Consider the following 23,261-nt stretch of genomic DNA (forward strand, 5'->3'; position numbering starts at 1 on the left):
TCACGTGACTCGGGCCGCACGAGGACGGAAACAAAACATTTAGGAATTATTTAATAAGATTTATGTAAAACGTCAACAAACCAACGAAAGGAACATGTTTCCAGGTCATTCATATTATTTAAATAACTAACTTAATTTATATACTTAAATATTTATATACTTAAATATTTATATGATTTATATGATTTATTTATTTATTTATTATTTATATGATTTACTGTGGGGGGGTCACTGAAGGGGGGGGTCACTGATGGGGGGTCACTGAGGGGGGGTCACTGAGGGGGGGTTACCGTGGGGGGGGTTACAGAGGGGGGGTCACTGAGGGGGGGTTACTGTGGGGGGGTTCTGTCTGGGTGAGAGCAGCGTCAGGTGCAGGATCTATTCCTGTCGTTCTCAGATTCACTTCAGAAACACTGAGAACATGGAGGAGCCCGGCCGCGGTGAGTACCCGGCTCTAGGAGGTACTTTAGGAGGTACTTTAGGAAGTACTTTAGGAAGTACTTTAGGAGGTACTTTAGGAAGTACTTTAGGAAGTACTGTAGGAGGTACTTTAGGAAGTACTTTAGGAAGTACTGTAGGAGGTACTTTAGGAAGTACTTTAGGAGGTACTGTAGGAAGTACTGCAGGAAGTACTTTAGGAAGTACTGTAGGAAGTACTTTAGGAGGTACTGTAGGAAGTACTGCAGGAAGTACTTTAGGAAGTACTGTAGGAAGTACTTTAGGAGGTACTTTAGGAAGTACTTTAGAAGGGGAGACAGACTGAGCTGTAGGAGACTAAATAAAGTTTCAGTTCTGTGTTATTTTTTTTCAAGTCAATTATATTTGTGGTGCAGTACTTGTGTATATTTGCAGTATCGGTGCAGTACTTGTGTGTATATTTGCAGTATCGGTGCAGTACTTGTGTATATTTGCAGTATCGGTGCAGTACTTGTGTGTATATTTGCAGTATCGGTGCAGTACTTGTGTGTATATTTGCAGTATCGGTGCAGTACTTGTGTATATTTGCAGTATCGGTGCAGTACTTGTGTATATTTGCAGTATCGGTGCAGTACTTGTGTATATATTTGCAGTATCGGTGCAGTACTTGTGTATATTTGCAGTATCGGTGCAGTACTTGTGTATATTTGCAGTATCGGTGCAGTACTTGTGCCTGTCGGACGAGGAGCTCAGCGATTGGTCGGAGGAGGATCTGTCTCTGCATTTTTCAGCCTCAGTCCTGGACTCAGAGTCCGAGTCTGAGTCTGGACCCGGACCCGGACCTGATGCGGGACTTGAGGCGGGACCTGAGGTGGACCAGACTGAGGACCAGACTGAGGACCAGAGCAGAGCACAGACACAGGTTAGTCCTGTGCTTTTATTGTGGAATATATCCCTCTTTAATTACATTATAGTGCTTTTATTTTGAAAATCCCCTTTTAATTGTATTATTGTGCTGTTATTGTGAAAATCCCTGTTTAGTTGTATTATTGTGCTTTTATTGTGAAAATTCCTGTTTAGTTGTATTATTGTGCTTTTATTGTGAAAATCCCCGTTTAATTGTATTATTGTGCTTTTATTGTGAAAATCCCTGTTTAGTTGTATTATTTTGCTTTTATTGTGAAAATCCCCGTTTAATTGTATTATTGTGCTTTTATTGTGAAAATCCCTGTTTAATTGTATTATTGTGCTTTTATTGTGAAAATCCCTGTTTAGTTGTATTATTGTGCTTTTATTGTGAAAATCCCCGTTTAATTGTATTATTGTGCTTTTATTGTGAAAATCCCTGTTTAGTTGTATTATTGTGCTTTTATTGTGAAAATCCCCGTTTAATTGTATTATTGTGCTTTTATTGTGAAAATCTCCGTTTAATTGTATTATGGTGCTTTTATTGTGAAAATCCCTGTTTAGTTGTATTATTGTGCTTTTATTGTGAAAATCCCCGTTTAATTGTATTATGGTGCTTTTATTGTGAAAATCTCCGTTTAATTGTATTATTGTGCTTTTATTGTGAAAATCCCTGTTCAGTTGTATTATTGTGCTTTTAATGTGAAAATCCCTGTTTAGTTGTATTATTGTGCTTTTATTGTGAAAATCCCTGTTCAGTTGTATTATTGTGCTTTTATTGTGAAAATCTCCGTTTAATTGTATTATTGTGCTTTTATTGTGAAAATCCTTATTTAATTGTATTATTGTCCTTTTATTGTGAAAATCCCTGTTTAGTTGTAATATTGTGCTTTTATTGTGAAAATTCCTGTTTAGTTGTATTATTGTGCTTTTATTGTGAAAATCCCTGTTTAATTGTATTATTGTGCTTTTATTGTGAAAATCCCTGTTTAGTTTTATTATTGTGCTTTTATTGTGAAAATTCCTGTTTAATTGTATTATTGTGCTTTTATTGTGAAAATTCCTGTTTAATTGTATTATTGTGCTTTTATTGTGAACATCCCTGTTTAATTGTATTATTGTGCTTTTATTGTGAAAATCCCCGTTTAGTTGTATTATTGTGCTTTTATTGTGAAAATCCCCGTTTGATTGTATTATTGTGCTTTTATTGTGAAAATCCCCGTTTGATTGTATTATTGTGCTTTTATTGTGAAAATCCCCGTTTAGTTCTATTATTGTCCTTTTATTGTGAAAATCCCCGTTTAATTGTATTATTGTGCTTTTATTGTGAAAATCCCCGTTTAATTGTATTATTGTGCTTTTATTGTGAAAATCCTTATTTAGTTGTATTATTGTGCTTTTATTGTGAAAATCCCTGTTTAGTTGTATTATTGTGCTTGAAAAGACGGTTATTTAGGTAAAATACAACTTTATTTACTTTTATTAATCTTCATTAGGTTTAAACTGTTCCTGAACTGTCAGGAATAAAAACACGTATTAGAGCGAGAGACTCTGTTCTGTTTCAGGGGCGGAATCCAGAGCCGTACCTGGATTTACCTGAGAACAAGCCACGCCCACCGCTGTTTCTACGGCAACACAGCCTACCTGAGTCCGGGGGCGGGGCCTACAAAGGTCTGATCGCAGGTGAGTCCAGGGGGCGGGGCTTACAAAGGTCAGATTGTGGTGAGTCCAGGGGGCGGGGCTTACAAAGGTCAGATCGCAGGTGAGTCCAGGGGGCGGGGCTTATAAAGGTCAGATCGTGGTGAGTCCAGGGGGCGGGGCTTACAAAGGTCAGATCGCAGGTGAGTCCAGGGGGCGGGGCTTATAAAGGTCAGATCGTGGTGAGTCCAGGGGGCGGGGCTTACAAAGGTCAGATCGCAGGTGAGTCCAGGGGGCGGGGCTTACAAAGGTCAGATCGCAGGTGAGTCCAGGGGGCGGGGCTTACAAAGGTCTGATCGCAGGTGAGTCCAGGGGGCGGGGCTTACAAAGGTCAGATCGTGGTGAGTCCAGGGGGCGGGGCTTACAAAGGTCAGATCGTGGTGAGTCCAGGGGGCGGGGCTTACAAAGGTCAGATCGCAGGTGAGTCCAGGGGCGGGGCTTACAAAGGTCAGATCGTGGTGAGTCCAGGGGGCGGGGCTTACAAAGGTCAGATTGCAGGTGAGTCCAGGGGGCGGGGCTTACAAAGGTCTGAGAGAAAACAGAACAGAAGATGAAGAAGTAACTTTCAGAGGGAAACGACACAAATAGGAAATGTAAAGAATGAGGAGGAAACAGGACACTGGGGGGTGATGTTTGTCTCTAAATCTTCTCCTCTCCGGTGTCTCAGGGACAGCTCTGCAGCCGGCGGGACACGCTGGGACACACGTCCAGAGGAAATTGCAGAAGTCTGTGTCTCTGGACGAGAGCAGAACCAAGATGGCGTCATGTCTGATCAAAAATGTCCTGTCCAAGAGGATGCAGGAGGCGCCCAAACCGTTTCAGACTGTGAAACCGGCCCCGTCCCAGGCTGTGAAACCGGCCCCGTCCCAGACTGTCAAACCGTCCCCGTCCCAGACTGTGAAACCGGCCCCGTCCCAGACTGTGAAACCGGCCCCGTCCCAGACTGTTAAACCGTCCCCGTCCCACTCCGAGCCACCGTCACTGAGCTCCAAACCGCCGTCACGCAGCCACATCAAACTGGCCGCTTTCCTCAGCCAATCACAGCGCAGAGACGAGCCCAGCCAGCCAATCACGGCCCACAATCCCCATGACCACTGTAACGTCAGCCAATCAGAGCGGACAGAGCTCCAGGCACCGCAGCCCTCGTCCTCCGACCAGGGACAGGCCTCCTCTCTGGGCCACCGTCAGCTCCACACAGACCCCCCTCTCCCCTCACGCTCCGTCCAGGGACAGGCCTCCTCTCTGGGCCACAGTCAGGCCGATCTACCCCCTCCGAGGTCCTCCTCCAGAGGGCTCCACACAGACCCCAATCTCCCGTCACGCTCCGTCCAGGGACAGGCCTCCTCTCTGGGTCACCGTCAGCTCCACACAGACCCCCCTCTCCCCTCACGCTCCGTCCAGGGACAGGCCTCATCCCTGGGCCACCGTCAGGCCGATCTACCCCCTCCAAGGTCCTCCTCCAGAGGGCTCCACACAGAGCCCCCTCTCCCCTCACGCTCTGCCCAGGGACAGGCCTCCTCTCTGGGCCACCGTCAGGCTGATCTACCCCCTCCAAGGTCCTCCTCCAGAGGGCTCCACACAGACCCCCCTCTCCCCTCACGCTCTGCCCAGGGACAGGCCTCCTCTCTGGGCCACCGTCAGCTCCACACAGACCCCCCTCTCCCCTCACGCTCTGCCCAGGGAAAGGCCTCATCCCTGGGCCACAGTCAGCTCCATGCAGACCCCCCTCTCCCCTCACGCTCTGCCCAGGGAAAGGCCTCATCCCTGGGCCACAGTCAGCTCCACACAGACCCCCCCTTCCCCTCACATTCTGGCCAGGGACAGGCCTCGTCCCTGGGCCACCGTCAGCTCCACACAGACCCCCCTCTCCCCTCACGCTCCGCCCAGGGACAGGCCTCCTCTCTGGGCCACCATAAGGCTGATGTGCCTTCCTCCTGGGTGACCTCTGAAGAACCCCCTCTCCCCTCGCCCTCCGCCCAGGGTCGGGCCTCGTCCTCGGGCCACACTCGGCCGGTCACCCACAGGTTCTCCTCCTCCAGGAAGCTGCACCAGGGGGCGCCCCGGTCCCCGCCCTCTGTCCAGGACCATGCCTTGTCTCTGGGCCACAGTCAGGCCGACCTGCCCTCTCCCTGGGTGACCTCCACAGACCCCCCTGTCTCCTCCGGCTCTGCCCAGGAGCAGAGAGCGGCGCTGGGGCAAAGACGGAGGGTGGTGGCTCCTCCCTGGTTCTCCTCGTCTCGCTCTGCCCAGGATGGAGCCTCCTCCCTGGGCTGCGTTCATGCGGTCGCTCCCTGGTCGTTTTCCTCCAGTGAGCTCCAGCGTCAGGCCCATCTCTCCACACACTCTGCCCAGGAAGAGGCTCCGTCAGTGGGCCGTGTTCGCCCGTCTCTGCCCTGGCTGTCCGTGGGGGAGCTCCAGGCCCCACACCCCTCTCTCCCAGAGCCCTCCCCAGAGACGGAGCCGAGGAAACGGGACGGCTACGCTCGTGTGAAGGTAAAAATATGTCACGAAAATGCACTCTGATATAAATAAATCCTAATATTGAAAGAACAGTTCCAGGGAAAGACTCACGACCTCTGCTCTGTCTGCCCAGGAAGAGGCTCCGTCTGTGGGCCGTGTTCGACCCGCTCTGCCCTGGCTGTCCTCCGCCGAGGCCCCTCTCCCCCCTCGCTCTGCCCAGGACGAGGGCCCCTCCCTGGGCTGCGCCGTGCCCGCTCTGGCCTGGCAGGACAGGAAGGGGGCGCTGCAGAGGAAGACTCTGTTGGATCCGGAGACTGGGCGGTTCGTTCAGGTGTTTGTGCCTGTGTCTGGCCCCGCCCCCCTGCTCCACAGCCCCGCCCCCATGTTCCCTGGCCCCGCCCCGTCCGTGCTGTCGCTAGGATACGGCCCCGGGCTCCTGGCGGTGGCTCCGAGCCCCGCCGTCCTCGTCCCCGTCCAGTCGGTCTTCACGCAGCCCTGCGTCATACTGCCCCCTATGCAGCCCTGGGTGTACTACAGGCACACGTGAGGGGGACATCATGTGCATACCCTCATCAGTGAGAGTCAGCCTGAGGGCCAGCGCTGGAAACACTAATAAACAACTGTTGGCTTTGTGTGTCTGACTCAAACATGAGCTCATAATGAGTGTTTTCAAAGTAAAACATACAGCTCTGTTTAACCTCTTACTCAACCAGTGTTCATTTTGACAACACAGATACAGACGCATCTCGTCATAGAAGGGGGCGTGGCCTCGCCGAGGGGGGGAATAGAATCTTTTGGGAAACACAAATTTTCCCTCTTTTTAGCCATTTTCTGGTGGAATAAAGTCAAGTGTAAATCGGGCCCATATGGATATTTTCTCACAGCAGATTGTTCAGAAGAAGTGAAAAAACGGCAGTTGTAGCAAGCGCGAGCTAACCGTTAGCATTAGCCCGATGCTAACATGTAGCATCATGTTAGCATCGGGCTAATGCTAACATGTAGCATCAAGTTAGCATTCTCCGTTATGTGTGTATCTATGGGCTGTTGAACCACTTTGCTCCTCCCCATGTCGTTATTTCTTTCTTTAGTAGAAACTATATTCATAATTCAGCATCTGTTAAAGTATTTTTTGAATAATTAGAGAAAGTTTAGATTTTTTTCAAAATAGTTTTCCCCCTTAACTGTTTTCAAACAAGACCATATATGGGCGACTCCAGAGATGCGTCTGTGTCTATGTCTTATTTTAGTTTTAGTCTTTTGACTAAAATGTAATTTAATTTTAGTCGAGATTTAGTAAAAAAAAACTTTTCAATTTTAGTCTAGTTTTAGTCGCCTAAGCATTTATAATATTCATTATAATCATGTTTAATCCAGGTCCTCGACTTAATGGGGCTGCTCAAAGCTCAGAGCTGATCCTTTAACAGAGAATTTACATGATCTGAGGCTCTTTCAGACGCTCAATACAAGTTTGGATGATTTTAGTCGACTCAAATATAACTTTGATTAAAATTAAGACTAAATATTTTAGTCGACGACATGAACACTGTACTCAACGCCATAATCCAGTTCAGCTTTACCCAAATCTAAAAGGTTACAGCATCGGCCAGTGTAAGGACTCATTTGAAAGCTAAGCCCAACACTTTTTTTTAAACGTTGTTTTTCTCTCTTTTCTGTAGTTATTTTTTCCTCACACATTGTAGTTGTGTTTTTGCGTTTTTGTTGTTTTTTCATCCCTGTTTTGTGTCACTATTTGAACAAAGCATCAAAATACCGTAAAAAAAAAAAAAAGCATGAAAACGCAAAAGAAACAAACAATATATATTTGTAGAGCACAAATCATGCACAAGGCCATTCAGCGTGGAGTTCGTCAGCGTGTTTAGTCCTGACTCTGGGACCACCAGGGGGCCCCTCCCTGAGATGGTTCATTCGCCTCTAACATGTCAGAGCAAAAAGACATAAAACAGCGACAAAAGAGGAGCAAAAGAGGAACAAAATCAAGTTAAAAATCAGTTTTGTCGGGCTTAGCTTTCAAATGAGGCGCTGCTCTGGCCTATACACTGTCAGCCCCGGTCGAGAAGCTTTTAGATTTGGGTAAAACTGAACTGGAGAAAATGTCACTCAAAAAAAAAAAGAGGAAAAAAAGGAAATAGATTTGAAAAATATACATTAAATAAAAGAAAATGATAAAAATGTACAAACAATAGAGAAAAAGTAAAACCCTCTTTATTATTAGTGCTCGTTTATTTGTATTTTTATGCTTTAATAACAACCCGGATGTGGCTCCTCTTTCACCGGAAGTGGCGATAACGGGAGGCGCGCGCGCGGTTTGACTTCTGTTCGCGCGCGGCACCTGAACACAAACTCACGACAAACCGGGAGGAAACCGGAGGAAAGGCGACACAGACGGAACGAGACTGTTTTTAACTTTTAAAACTTTTAAAACATTTAAAACATTTCCAACATGGCGACGCCCCCGAAGAGACTGAGACACGGCGAGTCCGCGAGGAAACACAAGAAGATCTCCATCGAGGGAAACATCGGTCAGTTCGCCTCATTTTGACTCATTTATCTGCCCTTTCCTCTCCTTTAGGGACACTTTATCTCTTTATGCTCGTGTTTAGCCCCGGATACTCCCGCGAGGAGCCGTTATTCTCCCGTAAACGCGTCACGAACGGGAGCACCGCGCGTGAGGACGAACCTGCCTGAGTTTTTCACACATTCTGAACCGAAGTGCCAAATCCCGCCGTGTTTTCGGCTCAAACTCGGTGTAAATCTCTGGGTTGGTTCTGGTTCTGGTGCGGACCGGTTCGGCAGAGGCGGAAGTGACGTCACGACCCCAAAAAGACGCGTTTAAAGCGTTTATTTTGTGTTTTCACTGACTGAGATTATTGGAGGGAAAGTTTGTTATTGTTCGATCCTGATGAGACTTTGCTCTGGAGAAGAAGAGATTTATATTTATATTATATTTATATTTATATTATATTTATATTTATATTATATTTATATTCAAACACACTGTGTAATATTCTGTTGAGCAAAGCTGGGACTTCATTGTTTCTGCGCGTTATTAAAATACTTCACATTGTCCCAGTTTCAGTGAAGCTTTTCCTGTGTTTTTAAAGTTTAAAGTGTTTTTGTTGTTTTTGTTTATGTTAAAGCCACAGTTTTTCATCTCAGTCTCTGACCCCAGTGTGACCTGGTCCATGTGTGACGTCCAGGTTATATTCATGTTAGAGTCCTGTTGTACATGTTTTAGCGGCGGGGAAGTCCACGCTCATGTTAAATATCTTTATGTTGTATCTGTATATATATATATACATATATATATATACATACATATATATATACATATATATATATACATACATATATATATACATATATATATATATATATATATAATGTGTGTTCCTGTTGTACATGTTTTAGCGGTGGGGAAGTCCACGCTCATGTTAAATATCTTTATGTTGTATCTGTATATATATTTATATATATATGTATATATATATATATATATATATATACACATATATATATATATATGTTGTGTGTTCCTGTTGTACATGTTTTAGCGGCGGGGAAGTCCACGTTCGTGCGTCTGTTGGAGAAGTCGAGTGACGAGTGGGAGGTGATTCCTGAACCCATCGCCAAGTGGTGCAACGTCCAGACGGACAAGGAGGATATTTACCAGGTACTACTGCAATACTACTGCAATACTACTGCAATACTACTGCAGTACTACTGTGATACTACTGCAATACTACTGCAATACTACTGCAGTACTACTGTGATACTACTGCAATACTACTGCAGACGGACAAGGAGGATATTTACCAGGTACTGATACTACTGCAGTAGTACTGATACTACTGCAATACTACTGCAATACTACTGATACTACTGCAATACTACTGCAATACTACTGCAATACTACTGATACTACTACTACAGAATGTTTGTCTAAAACATGGAGCGCCCTCAGCTGGTGGGTGTTGTGAGTCAGAGCTCCCCCTGGTGGTTCTGGCTGGTGATGGATCATTGTTCTGAGTCAGAGCTCCCCCTGGTGGTTCTGGCTGGTGATGGATCATTGTTCTGAGTCAGAGCTCCCCCTGGTGGTTCTGGCTGGTGATGGATCATTGTTCTGAGTCAGAGCTCCCCCTGGTGGTTCTGGCTGGTGATGGATCATTGTTCTGAGTCAGAGCTCCCCCTGGTGGTTCTGGCTGGTGATGGATCATTGTTCTGAGTCAGAGCTCCCCCTGGTGGCTCTGGCTGGTGATGGATCATTTTTAGCTTTGAACATCATAATAATATTTGATCAGATCCTTCAGTTTCAGTAGATTTGACTAAGTATAAAGTATGAAGTAAGTATAAAGTATGAAGTAAGTATAAAGTATGAAGTAAGTATAAAGTATGAAGTAAGTATAAAGTATGAAGTATAATCCAGTGTATGTTTGTACCACAATGAATATTTGTAAAGTTTGCTCTCGTTCGTCCAGGAGCTGAGCTCTTCTCAGAAAAGTGGAGGAAACCTCCTGCAGATGCTCTACAGCAAACCCACGCGCTGGTCCTACACCTTCCAGGTACAAATACTACTACTATAGTACTGCTATAGTACTGCTATAGTACTGCTATAGTACTGCTATAGTACTGCTATAGTACTGCTATAGTACTACTACTATAGTACTACTACTACAACTACTACTATAGTACTACTACTACTTGAATTGTAGCTGTTTCTCATGATGTGTGTGGAATGTTACTGTGAGATTTGAGATTGTGTCTTTGCTGCTCAGTGAGACTTTCCTGATGAATAAAGTAAAAGCGGGCCTGGATGACTGAGAGTCTTCATTAACATGATGATCGGTCCTGGATGACTGAGAGTCTTCATTAACATGATGACTGGTGTGTTCCTCCTGGATGATCGAGAGTCTTCATTAACACGTGATGGTGTGTTCCTCCTGGATGATCGAGAGTCTTCATTAACATGATGACTGGTGTGTTCCTCCTGGATGATCGAGAGTCTTCATTAACATGATGACTGGTGTGTTCCTCCTGGATGATCGAGAGTCTTCATTAACATGATGATTGGTGTGTTCCTCCTGGATGATCGAGAGTGCGGGGTTGGTGTGTTCCTCCTGGATGATCGAGAGTCTTCATTAACATGATGACTGGTGTGTTCCTCCTGGATGATCGAGAGTCTTCATTAACACGTGATGGTGTGTTCCTCCTGGATGATCGAGAGTCTTCATTAACATGATGACTGGTGTGTTCCTCCTGGATGATCGAGAGTCTTCATTAACATGATGACTGGTGTGTTCCTCCTGGATGATCGAGAGTCTTCATTAACATGATGACTGGTGTGTTCCTCCTGGATGACTGAGAGTGCGGGGTTGGTGTGTTCCTCCTGGATGACTGAGAGTGCGGGGTTGGTGTGTTCCTCCTGGATGATCGAGAGTGCGGGGTTGGTGTGTTCCTCCTGGATGATCGAGAGTGCGGGGTTGGTGTGTTCCTCCTGGATGATCGAGAGTGCGGGGTTGGTGTGTTTCTCCTGGATGATCGAGAGTGCGGGGTTGGTGTGTTCCTCCTGGATGATCGAGAGTGCGGGGATGGTGTGTTCCTCCTGGATGACTGAGAGTGCGGGGTTGGTGTGTTCCTCCTGGATGATCGAGAGTGCGGGGTTGGTGTGTTCCTCCTGGATGATCGAGAGTGCGGGGTTGGTGTGTTTCTCCTGGATGATCGAGAGTGCGGGGTTGGTGTGTTTCTCCTGGATGATCGAGAGTGCGGGGATGGTGTGTTCCTCCTGGATGACTGAGAGTGCGGGGTTGGTGTGTTCCTCCTGGATGACTGAGAGTGCGGGGTTGGTGTGTTCCTCCTGGATGACTGAGAGTGCGGGGTTGGTGTGTTCCTCCTGGATGATCGAGAGTGCGGGGTTGGTGTGTTCCTCCTGGATGATCGAGAGTGCGGGGTTGGTGTGTTCCTCCTGGATGATCGAGAGTGCGGGGTTGGTGTGTTCCTCCTGGATGATCGAGAGTGCGGGGTTGGTGTGTTCCTCCTGGATGATCGAGAGTGCGGGGTTGGTGTGTTCCTCCTGGATGACTGAGAGTGCGGGGTTGGTGTGTTCCTCCTGGATGACTGAGAGTGCGGGTTGGTGTGTTCCTCCTGGATGACTGAGAGTCTTCATTAACATGATGGTGTGTTCCTCCTGGATGATCGAGAGTCTTCTTTGTTCCAGAGTTACGCGTGTCTGAGCAGGATCCGCTCTCAGCTTCAGCCTCCGTCTGTGAAGCTGCAGGAGGCCGAGAAGCCAGTGCAGTTCTACGAGAGATCTGTGTACTCTGACAGGTACTACGAATACTACTACTACGAGAGATCTGTGTACTCTGACAGGTACTACGAATACTACTACTACGAGAGATCTGTGTACTCTGACAGGTACTACGAATACTACTACTACGAGAGATCTGTGTACTCTGACAGGTACTAATACTACTACTACTACTACGAGAGATCTGTGTACTCTGACAGGTACTAATACTACTACTACTACTACGAGAGATCTGTGTACTCTGACAGGTACTAATACTACTACTACTACTACTACTACTACTACTACTACTACTACGAGAGATCTGTGTACTCTGACAGGTACTAATACTACTACTACTACTACTACTACTACTACTACTACTACGAGAGATCTGTGTACTCTGACAGGTACTAATACTACTACTACTACTACGAGAGATCTGTGTACTCTGACAGGTACTAATACTACTACTACTACTACGAGAGATCTGTGTACTCTGACAGGTACTAATACTACTACTACTACTACTACTACTACTACTACGAGAGATCTGTGTACTCTGACAGGTACTACGAATACTACTACGAGAGATCTGTGTACTCTGACAGGTACTACGAATACTACTACTACGAGAGATCTGTGTACTCTGACAGGTACTACGAATACTACTACTACGAGAGATCTGTGTACTCTGACAGGTACTACGAATACTACTACTACGAGAGATCTGTGTACTCTGACAGGTACTACGAATACTACTACTACGAGAGATCTGTGTACTCTGACAGGTACTACGAATACTACTACTACGAGAGATCTGTGTACTCTGACAGGTACTACGAATACTACTACTACGAGAGATCTGTGTACTCTGACAGGTACTAATACTACTACTACTACTACGAGAGATCTGTGTACTCTGACAGGTACTAATACTACTACTACTACTACGAGAGATCTGTGTACTCTGACAGGTACTAATACTACTACTACTACTACGAGAGATCTGTGTACTCTGACAGGTACTACGAATACTACTACTACGAGAGATCTGTGTACTCTGACAGGTACTACGAATACTACTACTACGAGAGATCTGTGTACTCTGACAGGTACTACGAATACTACTACGAGAGATCTGTGTACTCTGACAGGTACTACGAATACTACTACTACGAGAGATCTGTGTACTCTGACAGGTACTACGAATACTACTACTACGAGAGATCTGTGTACTCTGACAGGTACTACGAATACTACTACTACGAGAGATCTGTGTACTCTGACAGGTACTAGTACTACTACTACTACTACTACGAGAGATCTGTGTACTCTGACAGGTACTACGAATACTACTACTACTACGAGAGATCTGTGTACTCTGACAGGTACTAGTACTACTACTACTACGAGAGATCTGTGTACTCTGACAGGTACTACGAATACTACTACTACTACGAGAGATCTGTGTACTCTGACAGGTACTAGTACTACTACTACTACGAGAGATCTGTGTACTCTGACAGGTACTAGTACTACTACTACTACGAGAGATCTGTGTACTCTGACAGGTACTAGTACTACTACTACTACTACTACTACGAGAGATCTGTGTACTCTGACAGGTACTACGAATACTACTACTACGAGAGATCTGTGTACTCTGACAGGTACTAGTACTACTACTACAAATACTACGAGAGATCTGTGTACTCTGACAGGTACTAGTACTACTACTACTACGAGAGATCTGTGTACTCTGACAGGTACTACGAATACTACTACTACTACGAGAGATCTGTGTACTCTGACAGGTACTACGAATACTACGAGAGATCTGTGTACTCTGACAGGTACTACGAATACTACTACTACTACTACGAGAGATCTGTGTACTCTGACAGGTACTACGAATACTACTACTACTACTACGAGAGATCTGTGTACTCTGACAAGTACTACGAATACTACTACTACTACTACTACGACTACTACGAGAGATCTGTGTACTCTGACAGGTACTACGAATACTACTACTACTACTACGAGAGATCTGTGTACTCTGACAAGTACTACGAATACTACTACTACTACTACTACGACTACTACGAGAGATCTGTGTACTCTGACAGGTACTACGAATACTACTACTACTACTACGAGAGATCTGTGTACTCTGACAAGTACTACGAATACTACTACTACTACTACTACGACTACTACGAGAGATCTGTGTACTCTGACAGGTACTACGAATACTACTACTACTACTACTACGAGAGATGTGTGTACTTTTTAACCCTTTGACAGATGTAAAAGCCTGAATCTTGAGTCTTTAACATTATTTCCTCTGAAACGCTGAGGCTGCAGCAGATTCAGATCTGGAGGAAACTCTCACAGAGGCCGACTCCTGCAGAGACACTCGGGTTTGTGCAGATAAAGACACAATGAGGACGGTTTCAGCCAGACAAACACTTCAGATTAAGAGAACAGCTGCTATAAAGCTGGAGTCTCTGAATATGAAGGTGTCGGACCCTCCAGAGGGGCTGTGTGACGTCAGTGAGGAGGGGGCGGAGTCAGCAAGGAGGGGGCGGAGTCAGTAAGGAGGGGGCGGAGTCAGTAAGGAGGGGCGGAGTCATGTGGAGAGAGCTGGTCGGCCCTTTAGGATCCCTGAAGGAGTGAAAATGACCACTTTCTTCATCTTCATCATGACAACGCACCATGTCCTGCTGTAAAGAAAATATATAACTGTAGTACTTGTATGTACTTGTACACAGGTACGTGTTTGCCTCCGCCCTGTACGAGAGCCTCTCTCTGGTACTTGTATATAACTGTAGTACTTGTATGTACTTGTACACAGGTACGTGTTTGCCTCCGCCCTGTACGAGAGCCTCTCTCTGGTACTTGTATATAACTGTAGTACTTGTATGTACTTGTACACAGGTACGTGTTTGCCTCCGCCCTGTACGAGAGCCTCTCTCTGGTACTTGTATATAACTGTAGTACTTGTATGTACTTGTACACAGGTACGTGTTTGCCTCCGCCCTGTACGAGAGCCTCTCTCTGGTACTTGTATATAACTGTAGTACTTGTATGTACTTGTACACAGGTACGTGTTTGCCTCCGCCCTGTACGAGAGCCTCTCTCTGGTACTTGTATATAACTGTAGTACTTGTATGTACTTGTACACAGGTACGTGTTTGCCTCCGCCCTGTACGAGAGCCTCTCTCTGGTACTTGTATATAACTGTAGTACTTGTATGTACTTGTACACAGGTACGTGTTTGCCTCCGCCCTGTACGAGAGCCTCTCTCTGGTACTTGTATATAACTGTAGTACTTGTATGTACTTGTACACAGGTACGTGTTTGCCTCCGCCCTGTACGAGAGCCTCTCTCTGGTACTTGTATATAACTGTAGTACTTGTATGTACTTGTACACAGGTACGTGTTTGCCTCCGCCCTGTACGAGAGCCTCTCTCTGGTACTTGTATATAACTGTAGTACTTGTATGTACTTGTACACAGGTACGTGTTTGCCTCCGCCCTGTACGAGAGCCTCTCTCTGGTACTTGTATATAACTGTAGTACTTGTATGTACTTGTACACAGGTACGTGTTTGCCTCCGCCCTGTACGAGAGCCTCTCTCTGGTACTTGTATATAACTGTAGTACTTGTATGTACTTGTACACAGGTACGTGTTTGCCTCCGCCCTGTACGAGAGCCTCTCTCTGGTACTTGTATATAACTGTAGTACTTGTATGTACTTGTACACAGGTACGTGTTTGCCTCCGCCCTGTACGAGAGCCTCTCTCTGGTACTTGTATATAACTGTAGTACTTGTATGTACTTGTACACAGGTACGTGTTTGCCTCCGCCCTGTACGAGAGCCTCTCTCTGGTACTTGTATATAACTGTAGTACTTGTATGTACTTGTACACAGGTACGTGTTCGCCTCCGCCCTGTACGAGAGCCTCTCTCTGGTACTTGTATATAACTGTAGTACTTGTATGTACTTGTACACAGGTACGTGTTCGCCTCCGCCCTGTACGAGAGCCTCTCTCTGGTACTTGTATATAACTGTAGTACTTGTATGTACTTGTACACAGGTACGTGTTTGCCTCCGCCCTGTACGAGAGCCTCTCTCTGGTACTTGTATATAACTGTAGTACTTGTATGTACTTGTACACAGGTACGTGTTTGCCTCCGCCCTGTACGAGAGCCTCTCTCTGGTACTTGTATATAACTGTAGTACTTGTATGTACTTGTACACAGGTACGTGTTTGCCTCCGCCCTGTACGAGAGCCTCTCTCTGGTACTTGTATATAACTGTAGTACTTGTATGTACTTGTACACAGGTACGTGTTTGCCTCCGCCCTGTACGAGAGCCTCTCTCTGGTACTTGTATATAACTGTAGTACTTGTATGTACTTGTACACAGGTACGTGTTTGCCTCCGCCCTGTACGAGAGCCTCTCTCTGGTACTTGTATATAACTGTAGTACTTGTATGTACTTGTACACAGGTACGTGTTTGCCTCCGCCCTGTACGAGAGCCTCTCTCTGGTACTTGTATATAACTGTAGTACTTGTATGTACTTGTACACAGGTACGTGTTTGCCTCCGCCCTGTACGAGAGCCTCTCTCTGGTACTTGTATATAACTGTAGTACTTGTATGTACTTGTACACAGGTACGTGTTCGCCTCCGCCCTGTACGAGAGCCTCTCTCTGGTACTTGTATATAACTGTAGTACTTGTATGTACTTGTACACAGGTACGTGTTTGCCTCCGCCCTGTACGAGAGCCTCTCTCTGGTACTTGTATATAACTGTAGTACTTGTATGTACTTGTACACAGGTACGTGTTTGCCTCTGCCCTGTACGAGAGCCTCTCTCTGGTACTTGTATATAACTGTAGTACTTGTATGTACTTGTACACAGGTACGTGTTTGCCTCCGCCCTGTACGAGAGCCTCTCTCTGGTACTTGTATATAACTGTAGTACTTGTATGTACTTGTACACAGGTACGTGTTTGCCTCCGCCCTGTACGAGAGCCTCTCTCTGGTACTTGTATATAACTGTAGTACTTGTATGTACTTGTACACAGGTACGTGTTTGCCTCCGCCCTGTACGAGAGCCTCTCTCTGGTACTTGTATATAACTGTAGTACTTGTATGTACTTGTACACAGGTACGTGTTTGCCTCCGCCCTGTACGAGAGCCTCTCTCTGGTACTTGTATATAACTGTAGTACTTGTATGTACTTGTACACAGGTACGTGTTTGCCTCCGCCCTGTACGAGAGCCTCTCTCTGGTACTTGTATATAACTGTAGTACTTGTATGTACTTGTACACAGGTACGTGTTCGCCTCCGCCCTGTACGAGAGCCTCTCTCTGGTACTTGTATATAACTGTAGTACTTGTATGTACTTGTACACAGGTACGTGTTTGCCTCCGCCCTGTACGAGAGCCTCTCTCTGGCTGAGACTGAGTGGTCGGTTTATCAGGATTGGCATCAGTGGATCCTGGAGCAGTTTAGCCCCGCCCTCAACCTGGACGCCATCGTGTACCTGAGGGCGGAGCCAGAGGTACGAGTACTACGAATACTACTACTACTACCATGTACCTGCGGGCGGAGCCAGAGGTACGAGTACTACTACTACTACTACTACTACTACTACTACTACTACTACTACTACCATGTACCTGAGGGCGGAGCCAGAGGTACTACTACTACATACAAGTATAGTACAAGTATAGTACAAATGTAGTACTGTGTATTTTAGTGCTGTATGCAGAGGTTACTGTATGTAGTACTTATGTAGTACTGTGTATTTTAGTGCTGTATGCAGAGGTTACTGTATGTAGTACTTATGTAGTACTGTGTACTGCAGTGCTGTATGCAGAGGTTACTGACTCGAGGCCGTGAGGAGGAGCAGGATCTTCCTCTGGATTATCTGGAACAACTTCACCACAAACACGAGGCCTGGCTTTACCAGCGGACTCTCAGGTATTTATACTATAGTACTATTACTACTACTACTACCAGCACCACAGGACTCTCAGGTATTTATACTATAGTACTATTACTACTACTAATACTACCAGCACCACAGGACTCTCAGGTATTTATACTATAGTACTATTACTACTACTAATACTACCAGCACCACAGGACTCTCAGGTATTTATACTATAGTACTATTACTACTACTACTACTAATACTACCAGCACCACAGGACTCTGAAGTATTAATACTATAGTACTACTTCAGTCACCAATCCATCATTCAGAAATGGAAAGAGTAAGACGTGGTCGTCCACCTAAACTAACAAACTGAACCAGGAGACACTGGTCAGAAACACCCCCCCCCATGATAACTCTGGAGGAGCTGTGAAGTCCTGCCGCTGAGCTGGGGGAATCTGTACATGGGACAACTATAAGTCGTATCTACACAAATCTGGCCTTCATGGACGAGTGGAAGAAGAAAGCCATTATTGAAAGGAGAACATAAGAAATCCTGTTTGAAGTTTGTAGAAGTCATATGGAGGACACAGCTCCATGTGGAAGAAGGAGCTTTGGTCAGATGAGACAAACGTTATGTATGGAGCAAACCTGACACTGCTCATGGTCCTGAGTGCACCATCCCCAGTGTCAGATATACGGGGGGGAGCATCATGCTGTGGGGCTGCTTTTCCTCAGTGGGGACTGGGGAGACTGTAAGAATAGTTGTGAAGATGGATGGAGCCAAATACAGAGACATTTTGGAGGAAAACCTGCTGGAGTCACAAGAGAACTGAGGCTGGGGCGGAGATTCACCTTCAGCAGGACAATGACCCTAAACACAAAGATAAATCTACAATGGAATGGTTCAATAAAAACATATTAATGTGTTAGAATGGCCCAGTCAAAGTCCTGACCTAAATCCTATTGAAAATCTGTGGAAAGACCTGAAAACTGCTGTTCACAAACGCTCTCCTTCTAATGTGACAGAGCTGGAGTTGTTTTGTAAAGAGGAATGGGCTCAAATGTCAGTCTCTACATGTGCTAATCTTGTAGAATCAGACCCAGAATACTGCGTACAGTCACTACTACATGAATACTGCAGTATTACAGTACTGCAGTATTACAGTACTACAGTACCTGTTGTTTGTCCAGGTCTGAGTTCTCGTACCTGAACCTCCTCCCGGTTCTGGTGCTGGACGTGAACCACGACTTCAAGAACGACAAGATCAGACAAGAGGAACTCATAGAGAAGGTACTTCAAATACTGCTACTGCAAATACTGCTACTGCAAATACTGCTGCTGCAAATACTGCTACTGCAAATACTATACTGCAAATACTGCTACTGCAAATACTGCTACTGCAAATACTGCTACTGCAAATACTGCTACTGCAAATACTACTACTGCAAATACTGCTACTGCAAATACTGCTACTGCAAATACTGCTACTGCAAATACTGCTACTGCAAATACTGCTACTGCAAATACTACTACTACAAATACTGCTACTGCAAAGACACCGTATTTTCTAAGTCTTTTTTTCCTGGTTTGCGACTCATGAATGGAACTGTGTAATGGCAGCTTGTGTCCAGCAGGGGGAGTTTGCTCATGGATGTGGTTCATGAATCCAGACTCAGACACTTCTTTATTTACATGAAGTTAACGCTGAGACCCTCAGAGCCCGGGGTCGTTTCACATGTTTGTTATTTACACACTAGAGGGCGGTAGAGGGCGGTAGAGGGCAGTAGAGAGCATTACAGGACTTTAGAGGGCAGTAGAGAGCAGTAGAGGGCAGTAGAGAGCAGTAGAGGGCAGTAGAGGGCATTACAGGACTTTAGAGGGCGGTAGAGGGCAGTAGAGGGCAGTAGAGGGCACTAGAGGGCACTAGAGGGCATTACAGGACATTAGAGGGCACTAGAGGGCATTACAGGACATTAGAGGGCACTAGAGGGCATTACAGGACACTAGAGGGCACTAGAGGGCATTACAGGACATTAGAGGGCACTAGAGGGCATTACAGGACATTAGAGGGCACTAGAGGGCATTACAGGACACTAGAGGGCAGTAGAGGGCATTACAGGACTTTAGAGGGCGGTAGAGGGCATTACAGGACATTACAGGACATTAGAGGGCACTAGAGGGCATTACAGGACACTAGAGGGCAGTAGAGGGCATTACAGGACTTTAGAGGGCGGTAGAGGGCATTACAGGACATTAGAGGGCACTAGAGGGCATTACAGGACACTAGAGGGCACTAGAGGGCATTACAGGACTTTAGAGGGCAGTAGAGGGCACTAGAGGGCATTACAGGACATTAGAGGGCACTAGAGGGCATTACAGGACACTAGAGGGCAGTAGAGGGCATTACAGGACTTTAGAGGGCGGTAGAGGGCATTACAGGACATTAGAGGGCACTAGAGGGCATTACAGGACACTAGAGGGCACTAGAGGGCATTACAGGACATTAGAGGGCAGTACTACCACCACAAATACTACAAATGCATCTCTGCTACTGCCCCAGACAGCAGGAGCAGAGATGCAGTTCCTCCTGGGCGACTGAGAGCTGTGATTGACAGGTGTCCCGTGTGTTTCAGGTGAAGGACTTCCTGGCCACGCTTTAGGAACCGTCCAATCAGAGCTGTACATGAGTGTAAATACTGCCTGTGACATCATCCCCCTGTGACATCATCCCCCTGTGACATCATCCCCCTGTGACATCATCCCCCTGTGACATCATCCCCCTGTGACATCATCCCCCTGTGACATCATCCCCTGTGACATCATCCCCCTGTGACATCATCCCCCTGTGACATCATCCCCCTGTGACATCATCCCCCTGTGACATCATCCCCTGTGACATCATCCCCCTGTGACATCATCCCCCTGTGACATCATCCCCCTGTGACATCATCCCCCTGTGACATCATCCCCCTGTGACATCATCCCCCTGTGACATCATCCCCCTGTGACATCATCCCCCTGTGACATCATCCCCAGACCCCGCCCTCAGACTGAAACCGTTTTTAAATCATTCTTTTAGTTTTGTTTGTAAAGTTTTAAAGTTTGATCCAGTGAAAAACATCATGACTGAAACATCTGTCACATCAGCTGACGAGTATCGATCCCAATGATCAAGTATCGATACCAATGATCAAGTATCGATATCGAGTTCTCGTTGTTTGTGTAAATATTTCCTTTACCTCAGAATAACCCGTTTGAGTAAAGTATCCGGTATTGTATCGGTTGAAGTAATCGGTATCGGATCGATCTTTTCCTAACTTGACTTTTTTCCAGATTTTTTTGAGTCGTTTCTGTTTTTAATGTTTTTATATTTGTGTGAATCTGTGTCTGAATAAAACGATCAATGACAAAAGTCTCCAGTGGATTTAATGAGTCAATGTGTCATCGGCATTCGGCACGCCCACTTTATATTATTATTATTATCATTATTATTATTATTATTATTATTATTATCATTATTATTATTATTATTATCATTTATTATTATTATTATTATTATCATTATTATTATCATTATCATTTATTATTATTATCATTTATTATTATTATTATACTGATGTAAAGGGTTTTTCTGATTTATTGTTTTTTTTTTACTCATTTATTGAAAGATTAAAATCCAACATTCAGCAGAAAAGTCTGATTTGTGACGTTTCGCCTCATGGAGCCGCTCAGAGTAAATAAAACCTAAAACAAAGTAAAAACACCTCAAGGTGAATAAAAGTCATGGATCGTATTTTACTGTAAAGTCTTTAATTCGGAGTGAATGGATGACCTGCAGTTCCGCTGTTTGTCCAGGAGGGGGCGCGGCCTGTATTCTGCTCTCGCGTGGTTTCGCCGCCCCACTGACGTACTGCGCGCTGACGTCACATTGACATTAGTGAAAGTGACCGGCCTCGCGCTCCACGTTTTATTCCACTTTAATCCGCCGGAACCAACCGATACCGGAGCGATACCAGAGGAGCGATACCAGAGGAGCGATACCAGAGGAGCGATACCGAGGAGCCCCACCCCCGTGCGGAGCCCCCGGGTGAGTGAGAGCCTTCAGCCGCGGGAGGAGCTCCTCAGCGCGGCCTCAGATCATCTGGAGCCGCCGGAGGGAGGGAGGGAGGGAGGGCATCCGGGGCAGTTTGTTTCTGTTTTAAACCTTTAGTCTCAGATGTTCCTTTGACTGTGGAGAAACTGTGGAAACAGGAAGTAACGAGTGAACAAGGAGCTACTCGAGTACTGTCAGTAACTGTAACGTGACAGAAAAAGACAGAAATGAATCAAAACAAGATATTTTATTTCAAACTTATAGACTCTGACTATTTACTTCACTATTATTATTATTATTATTATTATTTTTATTTTTATTTTTATTATTATTATTATTGTATCATTTTTATTATTTTTATTATTATTATTATTATTATTCGTCCAGTAAGAAGCAGACACTTCACTATAATAACAGAGTAAAGTGAGTCTGACCGACATGAGTCCATATTCTGGTGATTCTAAAGTTCAGTCGTCCTGAAACCTCTGCCCTCTTTCCTCCACTGTGGCTTTACCCAAATCTAAACGCTCCTGTGAAACAGTGTCAAAATAGAAAAACAAAAACTGGTGAAAAATAAAGAGATGAAGGAGAAGTGTCAGAAGTGACTAACATGAGGGAAACAGTTCTGTGGGTCTTAGCTTTCAAATGAAGCTCTCCAGTACAGAGGCTTTTAGATTTGGGTGAAGCCGACCCGGAGAAGTGAGAGTGAGGATTAAAGGTGACTTTGAATCTGAGTTTAGGTCGAGTTCAGTTTGTTTATCTCCAGCTGGTGTTTAGTTTGTTTATTTTGTGTTTAGTTTGTTTAGTTTGTGTTATTGCAGATGTTTTTATGAGCCTTTGTGTTGTGTGTTGTGTTTTTGTTGTGAGTTTTATCAGTGACTGGACTTTGTGACGGTGCGTTCAAGGCCTGAGTGAAAGTGTCCGTCACGAGCCTCTGCTGTAAACGAGTCATAAACGAGTCATAAACGAGTCGTAACAGAATCATAATAAATAAATAAACTCTCACCCTCTGGTCCCGCTGGGTCAGAGTCACTTTAATATCGTTAAAGATCAAACCCAAAACAACCTCAGCCGTCCTGACGTCACTGAACTCACCACAGTCCCACAAATGTTTGAATTTAGATCCAAATACTGACATTATTCTGACGTTATGAACCGTGACCACAGCCAAGCCACGGCAGAGAAATAACTGACTGAACAACACAAAACAAAAACAAACGAAAATAATTAAATATATATAATGATTTGATAATGAACCAAATGAGTAACATTTTGTATTTATTTATTTATTTTTAATATAGTTTTCTATTATTTATCAATTCGCAAAATAAAATGTGACCTAATGAAATCATAAAAATATGTAGAAGTAATAAATACATGAATAAATAACTGAAAGAATGAAAGAATGGAAGAAAACA

The 23,261-nt window shown here is 45.1% G+C and overlaps 1 protein-coding gene across 1 annotated transcript; it reads left to right on the forward strand.

Annotated features, from left to right (window-relative positions):
• Positions 1-7,817: 7,817 nt before the first annotated feature.
• LOC306970209 (deoxycytidine kinase 2-like) lies at positions 7,818-20,463 on the forward strand. The gene is made up of 8 exons (XM_079566088.1): positions 7,818-8,021; positions 9,054-9,172; positions 9,978-10,061; positions 11,714-11,823; positions 17,222-17,369; positions 17,676-17,791; positions 18,941-19,040; positions 20,384-20,463. Exons 1-8 carry the CDS (start codon positions 7,943-7,945, stop codon positions 20,408-20,410), a joined length of 783 nt encoding a protein of 260 aa, XP_079422214.1. The 5' UTR covers positions 7,818-7,942; the 3' UTR covers positions 20,411-20,463.
• Positions 20,464-23,261: the final 2,798 nt, after the last annotated feature.

Source organism: Gobius niger (assembly GCF_951799975.1).
Source record: "Gobius niger genome assembly, chromosome: 11".
NCBI classification, from domain to species: domain Eukaryota; kingdom Metazoa; phylum Chordata; class Actinopteri; order Gobiiformes; family Gobiidae; genus Gobius; species Gobius niger.